This window comes from Pezoporus wallicus, unplaced genomic scaffold (genome assembly GCF_028554395.1).
Source record: "Pezoporus wallicus isolate ANWC-B61680 ecotype Strahan unplaced genomic scaffold, APGP_CSIRO_Pwel_v1 contig_6354, whole genome shotgun sequence".
Classification (NCBI taxonomy): domain Eukaryota; kingdom Metazoa; phylum Chordata; class Aves; order Psittaciformes; family Psittacidae; genus Pezoporus; species Pezoporus wallicus.
Genome location: NW_026638688.1, coordinates 2,431,875 through 2,449,952, shown reverse-complemented (window position 1 = coordinate 2,449,952; position 18,078 = coordinate 2,431,875). Strand labels below are relative to the sequence as shown.

The 18,078-nt window shown below is 46.3% G+C and overlaps 2 protein-coding genes across 5 annotated transcripts in view; one reads left to right on the top strand and one right to left on the bottom strand.

Annotated features, from left to right (window-relative positions):
• The window catches only part of CYFIP2 (cytoplasmic FMR1 interacting protein 2), a 54,495-nt gene that overhangs the window by 17,515 nt on the left and 18,902 nt on the right, over positions 1-18,078 (top strand). For 3 of the 4 annotated variants that reach the window (XM_057411907.1, XM_057411904.1, XM_057411905.1), the window contains exons 10-23: positions 1,175-1,266; positions 4,075-4,192; positions 5,067-5,186; positions 5,788-5,913; positions 6,876-7,042; positions 7,309-7,456; positions 7,758-7,911; positions 8,450-8,606; positions 9,311-9,407; positions 9,940-10,016; positions 10,994-11,102; positions 11,452-11,571; positions 12,255-12,454; positions 12,946-13,033. In XM_057411907.1, coding sequence (XP_057267890.1) covers positions 1,175-1,266; positions 4,075-4,192; positions 5,067-5,186; positions 5,788-5,913; positions 6,876-7,042; positions 7,309-7,456; positions 7,758-7,911; positions 8,450-8,606; positions 9,311-9,407; positions 9,940-10,016; positions 10,994-11,102; positions 11,452-11,571; positions 12,255-12,454; positions 12,946-13,033 — 1,773 coding nt within the window. The remainder of the gene's footprint in view (positions 1-1,174; positions 1,267-4,074; positions 4,193-5,066; positions 5,187-5,787; positions 5,914-6,875; positions 7,043-7,308; positions 7,457-7,757; positions 7,912-8,449; positions 8,607-9,310; positions 9,408-9,939; positions 10,017-10,993; positions 11,103-11,451; positions 11,572-12,254; positions 12,455-12,945; positions 13,034-18,078) is intronic. The other variant, XM_057411906.1, reaches the window with a different exon arrangement.
• Positions 13,608-15,655, bottom strand: FNDC9 (fibronectin type III domain containing 9). Its single transcript, XM_057411908.1, has 2 exons — positions 15,501-15,655; positions 13,608-14,519 (listed from the first exon to the last, which is right to left on the bottom strand). Exon 2 carries the CDS (start codon positions 14,510-14,512, stop codon positions 13,859-13,861), a length of 654 nt encoding a protein of 217 aa, XP_057267891.1. The 5' UTR covers positions 14,513-14,519; positions 15,501-15,655; the 3' UTR covers positions 13,608-13,858.

The following is an 18,078-nucleotide window of genomic DNA, read 5'->3' as shown; positions in this document are numbered from 1 at the left end:
GAGTTTGGTCATCTTGGTGCATTCAAACAGATGCAAAGTGCTGTGGGCCATCAGTGAATCAGGTAAAATGTCTTCCACTGCATGGAATAACTTTCTTCTCCAGCTTTTTTTCCATTTGCACTTCTCCAATATCTGCTGTGGTCTCACCTAAGCAGTTAAATACCACTCCAAACTAGCATAGCAGAACTCAATAAGAAAAGGCCAAATACTCCTCTTACTACATCTGCTTATTGCCTTCTGATTAAATTTCTAGTGGATTGACCAGGAATTTGAGTAGTGAAAATGAACTACCCCTTCATTTAAACCTTTTATGGAAGCGCCACTGGGAGTCCCTGATGACAGCATTACACGTCCTCCATAGAAGTCAGCCTGAGAAGTATGTGATGATGGGACAGGGAATTTGCCACCATCTTCCCTGCATTTTGGGGCAAAGCTTTTGTAGCTGGGTGAAGTTGAAGCTTTATATTTTATTGAAGAAAAGTCAGTAGCTCTTGGTTCAGTTTTCTTTGCAGATGAAAGTTTAGTGGGGCAGGGATCTGTTTGAGCTTGGGGTATATTCAATGCACTTGGAATTTATTTTCCATCCACATCCTCCTGAGATGTAAAAGTTGAGCAAAACCATGCTATATCGCCTGTGTCTTTCTCTTTGTGGAGAAATGTTAAGACACATCTGACTCCCTGCGGAAAGATGCTGTATCCCTGGGAGTCCAGGCAGCAAAGCAGCCTGCAGCTTCTCTCTGAAGGGAGCCATGCAGTGTGTTGGCAGAATACCAGCATGGTGGCTTTTGATCCCTCTGCTCTCTTGGAGGATTATGGTGGGAGGCAATAAGACCTGCTCAGGAATATGCTCCTCTCTTTTTGTTGTAAAACAGCTTTTCCTAAGGCTGGTTACAGCGCTGAACCATTCTGGCCATAGCCAGCCCATTGTCTGTGAGTCCAGGGCTCCAGAGCACTTGCAGGGGTGATTTTGCTCACAGAAAAAGCTGTGTGATTGTTTTCAGTCACTTTCTAGGTGTGAAATGACCCCAGGTCTAGGTTTGCACCTTGCTTTAAACAGCCTGACACTTCCCACAGCTCCAGAGATGGAGGATGCCCTCTCGCAGTCCCTTGTGTTGCTCTGGGCCACAGGCTCTCTCTCTGCTGTGTTTCAACCATCTTTTGTTTTCTTTTCCAGCAGCTGCAGGTGGTTCCTTTATTCGGCGATATGCAGATAGAACTGGCCAGATACATTAAGACCAGTGCTCACTATGAGGAGAACAAATCCAAGTGAGTGCCTGCCATAATGTCTCTTGGCTTCTGTGTGTGTCCCGAAAGCCATGGGAGCTGCAACTGTCTGATGTGAGTGAGGTCTGTGCACTGGTACCCGTGTGTGTCCCTGTGAGGTGTGAGTCTTGGTGTGCCAGCTCCGTGTGCACGTGTGTACCTCCCTGTCCCTGCATGGGCAGATGTCCTCACCAGCCCCTCAGCACGTGTGCAGCCAGCTGTGAAGCTCCATGTAACCGTACCCCATGTGCAGGCAGGGCAGTGGGCATGCCTGTACCTCTGCTCTGCTGACAAGGGCTGGGAGGATGCTTGGTGGCCAGAAATGAGGCAGAAGGAAGGAGGAAGGAAAGGCGGCTGGTGCATGGGTCAGAGCTGAGTGCTTGCGAGGTGTGTGAGTGCGAGCAGTGTGTCCCTGCTCTGGAGAGATTTTAATCCACATTTTTGAGCCCAGGGACAAAATCCTCCAGAGCATGAACACAGCAGTGGATCCCTTTGCAGCAGACAGGGTGTCTCCTGTAGCTCAGGCAGCCTTCATGAAGATTGGCAGCGGGTTGAACCATAGGCTCAGATGCACTGGAAATCAATGAATACTGTGGGAGAAGAGCAGAAATGGAGTCTGTGTGGGAGAGCTCAGGAGCAGTGTGGTGTTGTAAAGCACTGCTTCCTGGCCTGGGTTTGCAGGCAGTCTGCTGCTCCCCTCAGGTGAATTTGCAGATGTTGTGTCCGATTGTACCAGGCATGTGGCCCCACTTGACTTTGTAACTATTGCTAGAAGAATTGGTGTTAGGTTTGGATATCTTTGGAATGGTGTTTGCAACCACACGTAAGCAAAGCCCATCTGAGCTGTGTCTGGTTGTGATGGCTTCCACCAGTGAGTGGTCTTTCACCTGTAGGACCATATTGCATGAAAGTCGTATTTCTCCAGTGGCTGCAAGAAGCAGCCGAGCTGAGCTGTCTCAGCAGGACAGGAACTAACCTGCAGGCTCATCTCACTGCTCCCCTTTGCTCAAACCTTTCCACCCCAGAGGATCTGGCTTTTCTGCCCAGGAACAGCCCCCCCTGCCCTCCCAAAAGCTGGTTGAACGGTGCCATTAATCGTTCATGAAAAGTTTGGCAACAACGTGATGGAGCTTCCTGAGCAAAAGGTTTTCAATTGAAACTGAAAAAAAAACCCAAACCCTAAAGTTCTACAAAATGCAAATTTAAAAAGTATTTGTGGAAACTCAATCTAAAAGGGAAAAATTGCCTAAAACTTTGCACCTTTTTATCCCAGATCATTCAGAAAGCACATTTTAATGGAATGTGTGGCAGCTGCATTCATTTTCTCATCTCAAAACCAGGGTAGCTCGCGGGCTGTTTACCTGTGCACAGTTTTAGTGTCTGTCTTGAAATCTGTCTTACCAGGTCTGTGTGCTGTACCTTACTAACCAATGTTTCTTCTCACTCACTTGCTTTCCCAGCAAATTGCATGGGACTCCCAACACTAATTCTGCCAAGATGGTTCCATATAATCCCCATTTCTTACTAATAATTGTTTTTTGTCACTTTCTTTCCCTCCCTGTCTCCGTGAAAGTGGAATTAAGTGGTGTTTTTCCTGCATGGCACTTTGTCTCTGCACTATGGACTAGGTTGTGTGTGGCAGGGAGGGCTGGTGCTGCCCTGGCCATTCCTGCTAACCTGCCGATTGTCCGGTGGGGAGCACAGGACATTGAAACGGGTAAGAGTGAAGCAATGGGACTGTGGGAGGATGGATTTCATGAGGGATGACATGAGCCAGCACTTCCAGGACCTTCTGTCACCACAGATATTGGCAACAAGTGTCTCACAGTTAACTGTAGGAATATGTCTTCATGTCTATGTCTATATCAGAGGCAGGTTTCTCACCTGCCTTTTGTACTGCCAATCTAGATTGGAGAAGATGACTATATCCATCATAAGATGGACAACTATTTTGAGGGAGGGAAAGCAAGATCTGAACTTTTACATTGTGATCACAGAGTAAGACATGAGGTCTCACTGAGAGATGTTTGCTTGTATGAAGCATTTTGGTGGAGCCGTTCTGGTTCCACATCTGTGGCTAATGCAGAATGGGGGAAAATTAGATATTTAATTAAATAGACCTGATTTGAACCATTTCTTCATACGACTGTGCCTTTGGAAGGGGAGTGCTGCCTTCTTTTAGGACGTCATTACACTGTTACGTGGTTCATGTGGCTCAATGCAAATGAAAATCTCATTCATTTAATCATATTCTGCTCATCATTTATACTCCACATTGTTCACTGAGCTGGCAGTGTGAATCAGACCAAAAGCAAAGTGGGAGGGCTATTCCCTTGCTGGCCTCTTACAGATTCTTTCCCTGCAGGTGAAGGCAGCATGACCCAGCTGCTTCAGACCTGGAGGGATGAACTCTAAGGAGATGATTATCCTTAGATTTAGCAGAAAGGATGCAAATGATGCTGGGTCTTTGCAGTTCATCCTTCCCTGAAAGCTTCTCCAACAATGGCCTGGGAAATAGCCATCTCTACCCATGGGGTAGGTGAGCCCAGCATTGGAGAGCAGCCTTCAGGGTGGATGGAGCAGAGATGTTCAGGCTGAAAGGTGAGGCAAGCATCCCCATCATGCTAGGTGAGACCACGTCTTGAAGACTCCACACACCAGGGAACAGGAGAGATGACACAGGCTGACATTTGCCCTGAAGATGGCATGTCTTGAGCACATTGAAGAGAGCAGCTGAGCACAAGGCTTTGTCCTAGGGGTGTCTGAGTGGAGCCCATGTCCTGTCCTTGAAACCCTTGCTTTTTTGCCTAGGTGGACGTGCACTCAGAGCAGCATCAGTCCCCAGTACAACATCTGTGAGCAGATGGTCCAGATACGAGATGACCACATCCGCTTCATCTCAGAGCTCGCTCGCTACAGCAACAGCGAGGTAAGCTCAGCAGGGAATTGCCATTGTCAGGCTCATTAGATGGATGGGGCTGGGAGAGAACAAGAGCAGCAGGAGTATGGTTTGCCACTGACATACAGTGAGGAGGGAAGAAGGACACAGATGGAACAAACCACTTCTCGATCCAGCCATTAAAAAGCAGCTTATGAAAGGCCCCAGCAGGTCCAAAGTCCTATGCACCAGAAGATCTACTGCAACAGCTTCTGATCTTTGGCCACAGCTTTGTTAAAATAAGAAGCAGAAAAGATTTCACAGCTAAGTGTTTATGAAGAGCCAGGTGGCAGAACAGCCATGACTTGCAAATGGGTCTTTTCTGTTACACAGAGCTATTGGTCAGGGCTGCAAGGAAAGTTCACAAGAGCATCTCAGTTTTTGTCATTACTGAATGCCTGCACCCTCTCTGATGCACAAAACCTGTCACTGGTTTTTGCAGATGTATGATCCTCATTCACCAAGGTTAATGAATTGTTAGCATTCTCAACCCTTTTCTTTTTTGGCATTTGTAAATGCTTATTTGATCTTTAAATCAGGAAAGGACTCTCAAGGATTTCAGTAGTATTAGGTTATCAAAAAGGAATGGGAAAGTGGAATGAAAACAGTCAGTTATTTGCTCTGAGGTGACAGGTCAGACTCGTTTTTCTGTAGAAAATTGACTGCCTGGGTAAAAAGAGCCTTGCCAAGTTATATCCCTTTTCCTGAGGGACAATATATGCACTGCTCAGTTTTATCTTGATTATTTAAGGTCATGGGGAATTCGTTTTAGCTGGGATTTGAAGAGCACTCTGTGGCTGCTGTTCGGCTCAGTGAAGCCTCTGCAGCAGATTGCTGAGCCCTGACGTGATGTGATCTTCTCCAGGTGGTCACTGGCTCGGGACTGGACAGCCAGAAATCAGATGAAGAGTACAGGGAGCTCTTTGATCTTGCTTTACGGGGCCTGCAGCTGCTGTCCAAGTGGAGTGCACATGTCATGGAAGTGGTGAGTGCAGTCATGGAAGCGCTGAGTGTGTTACATCCTCCTCTTCCCAGGTGAGCATGAACATGGCATGCAACAAAGCCTGTGAAAGGTGAGCTTGCTTTCATGCCACCTAGCTTTAAGCCATTAATAAACATGCTAAGATCAGGCAGCTAATGACCCTGAACACCCTCTGTACAAAATGTAGAAAGAGAGCTTGATCATCTCACCCTGGACCTGACCACTTTTTGCAGGTATTGGGGTGTCCAGTGTTAAGAGGGGGACTGTGTGACTGTTGTCCTAACCTGAACACCTTGGTTAAGTAGTAAAAGCTGACTGGGATGAGTCTGGGCCTTGAGCAACTAAAACTGCAATTCAGATGATGATGGAAATTCTTAATTTGCAAAATTTAAACCACATTTCAACACAAGTCCATGGATGTCAAAAGCCCAGTATGACCGTTAACCTCCCAGATAAACTAAACCAGTACTGTGATAATAAAGCCCAAATGAATGTCAAACAACTGCAGTAATGTCTAGGGGGTGTTTTGCTGGAATAGGGCCCTCTTCAGTCTTTCCAGCCTGGCTTCTTACTCATTGCTGACGGTGTCTTTTCCATCCTTTAGTACTCTTGGAAGCTGGTTCATCCCACAGATAAATTCTGCAACAAGGATTGCCCAGGAACAGCAGAAGAGTATGAGAGAGCCACACGGTATAACTACACCAGTGAAGAGAAGTTTGCCTTTGTGGAGGTTGGTGCCAACTACAGAAGAGCAAGAACCAGCCAGGGCTGGTTTCCTGTCTATCTTCCTAAGGCCAGGGGAAAAGGATGGTAGGGCATCTCACAGTACTCAGCCAGTTCCTCATCCCCATGGGATTAAGGGTTCTGACATCCCTATGGTGCTTAGTTTGCCCAGAGCCACAGGCTGCAGAGGAACCTCTGAGTTTCTCTCACATATTCTCATTCCTCTCAGGTGCCACCGTGCAGGTTTCTTTTTCCCCTTCTTAAATACATTATGCCAGAGGTACTCCCACCGTCGCTGATGAGTTAGGCCTTGGCCAGTGGTGGGTCCATCTCAGAGGGAAGCCTCTAGCAGCTTGTCACAGAAGCCACATCTGTAGTGTCCCCCCCACTACCAAAACCTTGCCGTGCAAACCCAATGCAGCAGCCTTGCAGAGCACTGTGATCTGGAGCAAGATCTGGAGCTACATTCAGACACTGTGCAAACACAAGTGAGCCTGGCTGTGGGAAGCCCCTACACCTTCATCTTCCCTTAGACAGTCAGGGTGGTTTGAATAGCGCCTTCATTTTTGTGGCTCACTCGCTCCTGGGAATTGTCTCTGTACTCTCGTACAAGAAGCACTGTGCACTGCTGCAGATGCAGGTCTATGGAAACCACACAGTGCATCCACATGTAAAGTATGTGCATCTTCCTTGGATTATGTGCTATTAAAGATGTCAAGAGATCAGGAATGGAAACAGCCTGCCAAGGGACAGGGACCATTTGCAAGAAACTAGTGATATAAATGCTCTCCTCAGCTTGTTGTGATCTGTAAAGCAGTTAAGCAGTCAAAAAAGCCAGCCGCCTAATTACTGGACCCAAGTTACTTGAGTAGAATTAATTTAGTCCCAAATTCTCTTGATGTTGGGTTTATGGACCTCTTCCTACGATGGAAAGATAGCGAATACGTCCATTTTTAATTTTTGCTTCAGGTAATTGCCATGATCAAAGGTCTGCAAGTGCTGATGGGCCGAATGGAGAGCGTGTTTAATCAAGCCATCCGCAACACTATCTATGCAGCCCTGCAGGACTTTGCCCAGGTGACCCTGCGAGAGCCACTCAGGCAGGCGGTCAGGAAGAAGAAGAACGTTCTGATCAGGTCAGTCTGTCCCTGAGTGCAACACAAAGCCCGTGTATTTATTTGTGTAACACTATAAGCATGTGGCCCTGCATACACCTCACGGTATACAACCAGCCACGTACCTTGGCCAGCAGCTCTATCTAAGGTAACTTCTGATTCCCCAATGATAACAGTGTATGTCCCCACCTCAGACAGTTTTCCTCTCTAAGTGCACACCAGTTAATATTTTCATCTTGAAGCAGCATCAAGCTTAAGCACTGCTTTCCCTCTCCCACCTATTCCAGTGTCCTTCAGGCAATTCGGAAGACGATCTGTGACTGGGAGGGAGGTCGAGAGCCTCCAAATGATCCTTGCCTGAGAGGTGAGAAGGATCCTAAAGGTGGATTTGATATTAAAGTCCCAAGACGAGCAGTAGGACCTTCGAGTACACAGGTATGTAAACATTCATCTCCTGTGTAGAGTTAAGGGTCTTACATGAGTCTCCCACCCTGTGGATTATCAGCTGTTTCCATGATCTGTTCCACAAAATCTTCACACTGTTGTGTGTTAAATGTTGCTTTGATGCCTAATTTGTTGTTCCCAAAGCCTCCTTTTTTTTGGGTGTGATTATTTGTAGCTCTGAAAGAGAGTAGCTTATGGAAGAGGTATTAATTTTTATTGCAGAGCGCTACGGCTGTATGCAGTGGTGTCTCACTGCAGGGTGGTAACTGCATGCCGACTGTTTCTTCCACAGCTTTACATGGTGCGGACCATGCTGGAGTCCCTTATAGCAGACAAGAGTGGCTCAAAGAAGACTCTGAGGAGCAGCTTGGATGGGCCGATAGTCTTGGCCATTGAGGAGTTCCACAAGCAGTCCTTCTTCTTCACCCACCTTCTCAACATCAGCGGTGAGGCTATGGCAGGGGGAGGCTTGAATCCAACTCTTGCATGCTCAGAAAACCAAAGATAGATCAGCTTTGCTCCTTATTGAATATGCAGAAGATTTTCCTTGATTTTTTTCAAATGTCCAACTTCTGCCTGATTCAGGTGTGGTTTAGGCAATAATCATTATGTGAACAGGAATGAGTTAGCAATATAAAACAGGAATAGGTGGCAGTTTATTTTCTAGGACTGGAGTTTTCTTTCTGTCCCAGACAAACTTCTGGGAACAGCAGAAATCTTCCAGAGCAACTGCAGGCCATGAAATGTTCTCCTTGGAGTTCTAGAGCAAAAGGAATGATCCTTTTCTTTCTTCATTACAAAGTGCTCAGACAGCATGGACATGTTCTGGGTTTAAAAACAGAGCTATCCTATGAAAATGTTCCATATCCAAAACCAGTCCAATATGGGGCTGCAGGATGTGCCTCATGTGCTTTCCCCTCACTGCCATCCCCATGGGAATAATGTGGGTGCCCTCCCACTGGGGGGATCTTCTCTGCATTTCAGAAGCGCTGCAGCAGTGCTGTGACCTGTCCCAGCTCTGGTTCCGGGAATTCTTCCTGGAGCTGACCATGGGCCGCCGCATCCAGTTCCCCATTGAAATGTCCATGCCCTGGATCCTCACGGACCATATTCTGGAAACCAAAGAACCCTCCATGATGGAGTAAGAGCTGATGGGCTGTGTTGGGGCTGTGCATGTGCTGGGGCTTGGGATTTTGTTTTCAGAAGGGTAGGCTGGTGATGAGCAGTCTTTGTGACGTGGGAGGAAAAACAGATGTTTCCTGACTGGCTGTCACATGGATATGTACTATATGAGTACCTTGTTAGCAGATGCACACTACTACTAGCACTTACTTATGCATCATAAACCATATTTGGATATGGGCACAGCTTGATGGTACCGTCATTGGCATGCAGCGGTCAGACAGCATGTGCAACCAAAAGGATGTGGGCCCTGGCTGAGGCACCTGAACACTTTTTTTATTCATATATGTGATAAGTACTGAGAGGCATTGCTGTTATGCAAGTGTAATTATGTTCATAATGTCCTCCTCATTAGGAAAACTTTATTTTCCATTTTATGGACATTGTCAGAGAATTCTGTGGAGTGAGGGCAGGGTGAAAGCTTTCTTAAGGGCAGAGAAGGAGTGTTTGACTGAGCAAGTCACAGTTAGCTCAAATCCAGATCTGTTGTAGCTGCTTCCAGAAGGACACGAAGAGCAAGAGGGGCTAGAGGGAGTGGAAATGATAGAAGTGAAGCCAGAGAAAAGCCACTTTTTGCAATGAGCAGGGTGCATACTCCGGTTGCAGTTTATGCTGATATGCTCCAGAGTCAATTTAAGACATGATCTGTCTTCTTGCCCTCAGGTATGTACTGTACCCCTTGGATCTCTATAATGACAGCGCATACTATGCCTTGACCAAGTTCAAAAAGCAGTTTCTATATGATGAAATTGAAGCTGAAGTAAGTTCTCTTCATCTTTACTATACAGAAATAGCTCACTGGGGTCACATTGCCCTGTTGACATCCCCCCAGCAGTTCAGTGAATTCATCATAGGCACCTCAAAAAAAATACCCCATCAGACTGAGAAGTTTTCAAAAGATCAGGATTTACAGAGATCTCACAGACTTTGCTGATTGAGGGCTTCAGCTTCTCTGTACCCATGGGGAGCCATGGAAGCCAAAGGCTGTCGAACACTGGGACCATGGAAGAATCTGATGTTATGAGATATCAGAGGGAAATGAGAAATCAGAGATGATTGAGGATGGGGGACCAGGCCCTGTTAGAATATGCAGAAACTATTAGAGAGAAATGTAGCTGCAATTTTCTGTTTAACTTCGGTACGTGAGAACCGCAGTGCAGTTTTTAGATAGTGTGACATAGATGTATATATTAAATTAGAGCTCCGTGTTGAGCTGTATTGATCTTGCATGCGTAGGAAGGAGCTGCTCTGTGCTGGTACAACCTCACAAAGTCTTGTTTTTTCTCCCCCAGGTGAATTTATGCTTTGATCAATTTGTGTATAAGCTGGCAGATCAGATCTTCGCCTATTATAAAGCGATGGCTGGCAGGTAGAGAACCTTACTGCTGATGATGACTGATGATAATCACTGTATCCAAATTGCTGTTAACCAAAAGATTTCCCTCAGGGAATAACTACTGCAAGTACACACAACAAAACAGATCATCCCTGTCCCGCAGAGCTGGCTGTCCACGTCAGACCAGAGTAGATATGGAAATGAATTAATGGTGGCAAGGAGACATGGTTAAAAGTGAAAAATAATTGGCATCTAAGTGGCTTTCTGAGTACAGTTTGTGAGTGCGGCAGGAAAGCAAACCGAGCCTATTGAAGACGTGTCCTTGCTTGACTTCTGTTTGTGTACAAGGCAGATGAGTGAAAGCCTCCCACCTGTAGGAAACAGGAACATGCACTTGTCCTCACCTAGTAAAGCAGAAGAACTTGTGAGAAGGGTAACTCAGTATCTTAGGTCACACATCAGACCAGCTGACTGTGGAACTTCTGCAGAGCCACTTGCTCCCTTACAGGGAGCTAGGCCCTTTGTGACATTTCCTTCTTATCAATTTAAAGAACATGGATGAACTCTAGTGAGAGTCCTCATCTCATGTCCCCAAAGGTGAAGCAAGTCTTCAGTGTACCTCTGCAAGTTTTGTCTCTAGATCAGATTTGGCCTTATGGAAGGAGAGCAGTCACCCTCATCAACCAAATGCTCCCACAGCAGATCTTCAAGGAGAGAGCACACCTGTGGGACAACCCCAGTACCTGGCACTAGTGATACCTTTCAGCACAGTCTTTCATCTTGCTGAATGTTGTAACCATAAAAGCCAAGAAAGATGGACAACACTATGGCATTTCCCACATAACAACCGCTGCTCTGTGATTTAGTGGTTTAAGTAGTTAATAATATGTGGAAATTTCTTGGCATTCAGAGCAAGATGAAAAGAAAGACTAAAACAACTCTGGAAAAGATCCAGAGAGAAGCTGATAGTGTGTGTTTCTTTTTTCCTGACACTGTTTCCTTTTCTTCAGTGTTTTATTGGACAAACGTTTCCGGGCTGAATGTAAGAATTACGGGGTGATTATTCCATACCCACCATCCAACCGCTACGAAACACTGCTCAAGCAGAGGCATGTCCAGGTACAGTGCAAGCAGTAGACTACAGTACTTACAGCTTTTGATCTATTAGCCTTTTGTTGGTGGCTACCATCCTAGTGCTGGGCTCAGTTGAGGTTGGTGCTGGAATGAGAAGGGTTGAACCTGTTTCTGACACACCATGCTCGGGGCACAGGGCCTGAGGGGAAAAGAAGTTATGCTCCACATTTCCTTCCTTCCCCCTTAAGTAATGATAAGCTTAACAGAGGCATTTGCATCACCACTTTCACATTTAAGCAGATGTTTGGTTTTAATTTGTGTCTGTTACAAGAAAACTAAAGTACCTTTTCTGCATCTGTATATGACATGCAAATGTCTTTTGTCCTTTTCCCAGTTGCTGGGTAGATCAATTGACCTGAACAGGCTCATTACCCAGCGTATCTCAGCAGCGATGTACAAATCGTTAGACCAGGCCATTAGCCGCTTTGAGAGCGAGGACCTGACATCCATAGTGGTAAGAACTGTTAACTGACTGTGAGTATGAATAGAGAGAATGATACAGTGCTATGGATACAGTTAACTGTCTTCTGCTCCAGGTCCCACCTACAGCAGGTTTCAGGCAGCCACGTATCTTCCTTTATGCTGCCGAGTCTCTACTATTTCTACTTAGGCAACTTTAATTGCATTATTACTGGACCATTAAATGTCTGCATAAATCGTAATATGACAGTCAGCAGTTAGATTTTGCAGAGCTCACAGAAGAGAGTTCTGTAATCTGGGAGAAGGAAATCCTGGTTTTGATTCCCCTGTTGGGTGAAGGTGGCTGAGGCATCATTTGTGCGCGTACAGGACTTGCTGTCTGATGTGTTACAGGAGCATCAGAGTCAAGCAGTGTAAAATTACTAGTTTCCACCTTTGGAGGATTCTGATGTGAAAGCCGGGCAGCGCTCAGTGGGGAGCAAACTCATTTTCCTTCCTGCAGGTTTTAGAGATACCAGACCAGGACCCTCTTGAGTGGAAGGAAGTGCAATTTGCCTTGGCCACTGGGTTAAACTGATGTCTTTAGCATTTGCTACATCCTCACCTGCAAAGTTCTGTGTGGGTGCAGGTATAAAATCATTCCCCGGCAATGAAATGAGCTGTTTCTATTGTCATCTTGGTAATACATTGCATTTGCTGCTGCTTTATGTACTGCAGGAGCTGGAGTGGCTCTTGGAAATAAATCGCCTGACTCACAGGTTGCTGTGCAAGCACATGACTTTGGACAGCTTTGATGCCATGTTCCGGGAGGCCAACCACAACGTGTCTGCACCCTATGGGCGCATCACCCTCCATGTCTTCTGGGAGCTCAACTTTGACTTTCTACCCAACTACTGTTACAATGGATCCACCAACAGGTGAGGAGGAAGAGCAAGACAAGGGGGCACTGGAGACGCTGCTCTTCTTTCAAAGTGTCAAACCAGCCACATTAAATTCATATGCACTGAGGTTTGCATTCCCTATGGGATGAAAGAGTTACACTTAAAATTAAGTTAAAGCCCACTAGCTCCCCTTGGTCTTGAAAATGTTAGTAGCATATTAACGTGATAGTTAAGACAGTGATTGCAAGCAACAGAGCTAGTTTGGTTTGGAGGATTGGGTTACTGAGCAGCAGAGCTGTGGTAGCTGCTCATACATGGGTATGCCTGCCCCAAATGAGAATAAACCTCAGGTTAAATTGAAGTTTTACTCCACTAAGAGATCAAGGCAAGAGTTTGCATTCCAGTTCCTGTGATGAATTTCTAATTAGCCTGCAGCTGCAGTTCCTCCCAGGCCATGCCATATCTGCACTCATCACAACTAACCAGGCTCCGGCCACTTTCCTCCCTGTCTTCCATGCCCACTGTAGGTTTGTGAGGACAGCAATTCCATTCACACAGGAACCCCAGCGGGACAAGCCAGCCAATGTTCAGCCATATTACCTCTATGGATCCAAGGTCAGTAAATGAGACACAACAGCCAGAAGGGGTAGATGTTGGAAGTATTTATTTAGGAAGAAAGAAATGCAAGAACTTCATTAACAGAATGGTGGGTGCAAATTTGCAGGGTCACATTGCCGTCTGAAACCAAAAAGCCATGCAAGAAGCAGATTCAGTGTGCTCTTGCTATTGCTTTCCCATATTCTTCTCCATAATATGACCATATCAGGAGATGCTGACACTGCTCTGTGCTTGGTGTTGGCACTGAGACCAGGTCACATCCACCCAAATGCAGAGAGAGGAGAGCAAGTTGGAGCTCCAAAGCAATGCTTCTCCCCAAAGAAGGTACCACTTCAGGAATCCCATTTGTGAGTTCAAAATAGGAATTACTAAAATCGTTGTGTGAACAAAAGAGACTACTTGATTCTGCAAATACCTCTTTTGTCAGGCTTCAATGACTGTTTATACAGGTGTTATGAGGGCTTGGGGTGTGATGCTAGTGGAGGATCACTCAAGTGTGAATCTACTTGAGTGGAGTTTGTTATGATTGATGACTGAAGTGAATCTACAGCACTGATGTAGATTAGGTAATGACACTGCAGTCAGCTGAGCCTCTCCCTTCCCAGAGACCTGACTTGGTTTCTTTTTACAAAGCCTCAGCAAATGAGAATGGTTTTGTCACTTGACAAAAATCCTTCTCTGTGCGATCAATGTCCTGCCTCGTGTTCTACCCTGGGACAGAAAGTCCCTGTGGACACACAGACATTCCTGTTGGCAAGAGCCGGGAAAGAGCAGTGTGAACCAAGCAGGGCTCTCCAAGCAGGATCTCCCTTTATTTTGCTCTCATTGAAGGCCATGCTGTGGCAGGATGGCTCTTTTATCATCACTGGTTTTATAGGAAAAAAAGCTGTGGGAGGAGCTGTACGGGCTCTCCCTCATGAAGCTGGAGCCCCTCATTAGCACAGTGGTCATGGGGACTTCCAGAAACTCCTCTCTCAGCCCATCATCCAGTGGCCTCTCCCGTGAGCTGCTCCCTTCTTCAGAGCTAGCATTGGGATGCTTCAGCCTCACAGCCCGGTGGCACCGTGCAGACCAGAACTGCAGGCAGCCGTAGGCCAGAAGAGCAATGAAGCAGAGGAGCAGCAGGCTGCTCACCATCCATATGGAGGTGGTAGATTCATGCTTAGAGCCGCCAAAAATCAGAGGGTTTTTGTCCAGAGTGTGAAAGGTGGTGCAGTGGTTGCCGGAGGGGTAAGAGTTCTTGCATGTGATGCAGAGAACATAGATGGTGGATGGTGTGAGTCGGTGGAGGACGAGGGAGCTGAGGGGGTGAGGAACTCGCTCCTCACGGTGGAAGTTCTGGCGTAAGTAGCCAGCAAAGATGCTGTTCCAGTTGGGGCGGTACATGACGTGGTAATAGTTCTCTGGACAGGGGTTGTTCATGGCCCAGGAGACGGTGGCACTGGTGTAAGTGATGTTGTGCACTTCGATGTTCATGGTGATCCTGAAACCAGATGCAGGGAGAGGCTGAGTTTCCTCATTTGTATACAGGCTCAAGGGCCACTGACATCAGTGAAGTCTTTCCCCTGCTTCACTTAGATTGGACTCAGGACTGTGCCTGCCTAGCTTAGATTAGCTGCTAGGTTTTAGATGACTAAAATAACAAAAGATGAATCCTGCTGGTACCTGGACTAATGTATCACCCTGTTTCAAAACCAAAATAACAACCGGGACATAGGCATACTTTATGCTTTAGTTAGATTTTGGGTTTTTTAAATCTCTTCTTTCTGACTAGTTGTCTATATAGGAAGCTTAATTAGCTTTTTTATTTCCCATGGAATAGAAAAGACTGCAAGTGTGATTAACATAAACTGATCATTAAGCTATCTCCAGTTTAGCTTGTGAAGCTGCCAACAGATACTTTGATTTTACACCTAAATGCTATTTTAAAAGCTGCATAATGATTAATTCACTGGTTTAAGTTTTTGCTGCATTTGCTGTGCCTTACTTGTTGTTTAATGGAGCATAAACTCTTTCTATTCCTGCAGCATCTCACAATATAGTATCAGGATTGTAAATGTGAAATCTGAAGATTGGCGAAATATAAAATAAATGCCTTTAGGGAAATACAAATACAAGAATAATAAGTACAAAGCTCTCCCCCAGATAGAAGACACTGACCACTAACAAACTACTGTCTAGCAACAGTCACAAATCACTTCAGTACATCACTCCTTTAGACTGCTAAAGTGCTCTCTGAGCTTGCTGCGGCATTCTCTCCCAACCATCCCAGTGTTCCAAGCAGAGCTGCATGCAATAGAACCAGTTTCTTTTTCCCCTCTTCCTCCCTCTCTCACTATAACTCCCCTCTAATTCACTCAAGAATCAGCTCATCTCAATGATCGTTTCAGCCATTCTTACATGAAGAGCAGTGCAGGACATGCACCCATCACGGAGCCCACGCAGGGCTGGGGCAGCCACTTACCTCCTGTCAGTGCTGGGGAGCAGTGTGGCCACAGGCAGGCAGCACCTTCCCCTCTTCCCAACTGCTCTCCTCCCTCCTGCCTCTGCAAAATCCCTTCCCTGTGCTCTGCCTCATATTATACCCGTCTGGGGCTCCGTCATCCCTCACCATAGCAACCAATACGGAAGGATGGGCACGCAGCTTCAAGTGATTTGGGAATGTTATCCCTAAAAGCTTCTGCCTGGGAGAAGTATGACTCCCAAAAAAGCCAGGTAGTTTTGTTTGCTGGCTTGTTTGGTGTTTTCTGTTTTTCCTCTTATCTGCAGTCCCCCAGCAAGACCATCACTGGTCCCCAGCAGGGTCTGCATTAGAGACATATTGGCATATGGTATGAAATGTGGGATCCTGGCCTGCAGTACACATTGATAGTTTAGCACTGAGGGGCTTTGTCTTTAATTCTGTGATTTCTTGCACATTTAAACTACTGGTTTAAGCCAAACCCACAAGCAGCAGATTTTCAACCCTGATGCTGCAGCAATGTCCATTAACTTTTTAACGTTTCCTAAGCTGTGTGATGAGAGCAGGAACTGCGTTTTGAAAGACTTCAACTTCGGGCTGAACTCCCATGGGATTAAGACAGGCTCTTCTTCTGAATGCCCCTGCATTATAGACTGCTCAGGGGTGTCCCTTGTCAGTCTGGTGAGAGAGCAGGAGGGGAGGCAAAGCCAGTGCCAGTCAGGGGAGCAGCTCAAGTGTTTGGCCAGGAGGGGACAGACATGGCACTGAGTCTGCTAAGGAGAGACTTTGAACAAGTGACTCACTGCTCTCTGAAGCCAAAATGTTCTTGAGAGAGGAACTTTCCCAGAAGAAACGTTGGTTCTGGGTCTGGAATTACTCATTCTTTGTTATCCCTGGAAAGGTGCAACGTTTCAAAGATCTTCTGAATATCAACAATGATTAGATGATGATGCAAACTGCATCAGGAGAGGCAATTACAAGCCTGGGGAGGACACATGACCCTTGCTTTTGATTTCTGTTTGGCAGTTCTGCATGTTTTGGGTTTGTTTTCCAAGATCAGTATTCCCGTCCATCCCTGTGAGTGAGCTGTGGCTGCCAGCGAGCTGAAAACTGGGAGATGAAAATAATTACAGGCAGGGATGGAAATGAAAGTGCTCCCAGGTGGCTTCCTGCCTTTTACATGGCTCTGTCCTGCTTACAAGAGCAGGAGGATAAAGAGCTCTTAGCTGGTGCCTTGCTGTGAGTAAAGTACATCCCTGCCTGCAGGGAGAGAGATGAAGATACAAATCTGTGCTTCAGAAAGGTGGGTTACACAAGAAAGCTGCTTTCTTATCGTGTTTGGGTTGTTGAGTTTATCAGTGTTCAGAGTGGCTGGGAAATGAAATTCTTGTTGTTCACAAATAAGATGTGTTAGCAGGAAGAAACTGAAGAAAGTGGAAATAGCTGGATTAGGCCAGCAAAGGGTCCCACTTTCTGCATGCTGTGATCGATACCACTTCTCAAAGGAAAATGCAGCAAAGCTCCTAGTGGTGTTGGTACTACCTCCAGGAATCAAACTCACATCCACTCGTAATTCTGATTTCCTAGGATGAGGAGATGCCAAAACAATGCCAGTGCCAGGACTGCTCCAGCACTGGTGTTCCCTGTATCTGCAGGTGGACCGGGCCCTGCCTGGGACCCCTCGCTCCTTACCATAGGATGCAAACCCTAAGTGCTCTCCAGTAGCCAGCAAAATTGAGCCATTTTCTGTCTTTCAGCCGCTTACAAAACACAGCAGGTTGCCAAGTGTCTGACAAAGAAGCTGCAAAATTATGAGCAACCCACTACTTACTGCTCATTAGCACTTCTTAGCTCTGTAAGTGCTTTAGATTTGGCTTCGTTTATGTATTTTCATGAGTGCTTCGGTTTTTCTTGGCACTGCCAGACCCAGGGTCACTGGAAATCCCTGTTTCACTTTCCCTGGTTGAGTTTGCCTCCCCTTTTTTAGCAAGATGCAGGCAGATGTAACCTGAAGGACAGTACATGCTGCGGGAGCTTGTAATAGTTACTGAATGGGATGGAGCTGCTCTATTTTCTGCAGCAACAGCCCAAAGGTGTTCAGAAGCGGTGGTTGCTGCAGCTGGCAGCGGGGAGCTGCTCATGCCCTCCAGCAGACTGCATGGGCTATACTACCTGGACTGCCGTGGCCATTGGCTTGTAAGTAGTAGTGCATACAGATCATGGAAATCAGGAGCTGGGATAGCAAGGCATTATCCTGAGACACAGAATATACATAGGCAGCCTCAATACAGTACATAAATGTCTGCTGCATTGTACATGTCAATCCCAGCTGGGGAATATGTGTTTTTGTTTGCATGGGAGTGTTAGCAACCAGTAGATACAGCTGAATATGGTAAAAGCTTTATAGGGAGATTGGAGGTTACTTGTGGAGGGGAAGGAACCAAGTCATTCAGGCTGTTTGACTTAGAGAACCTCCTCTGACAGTTCTGGCCAGAACTGTTTTTCACTCTAAGACACGTCTCAGCTGTCACACTGAAGTTAGTTTGGCTGAGAGCCTGGACTTGTCTTGGGCTATGTGTAA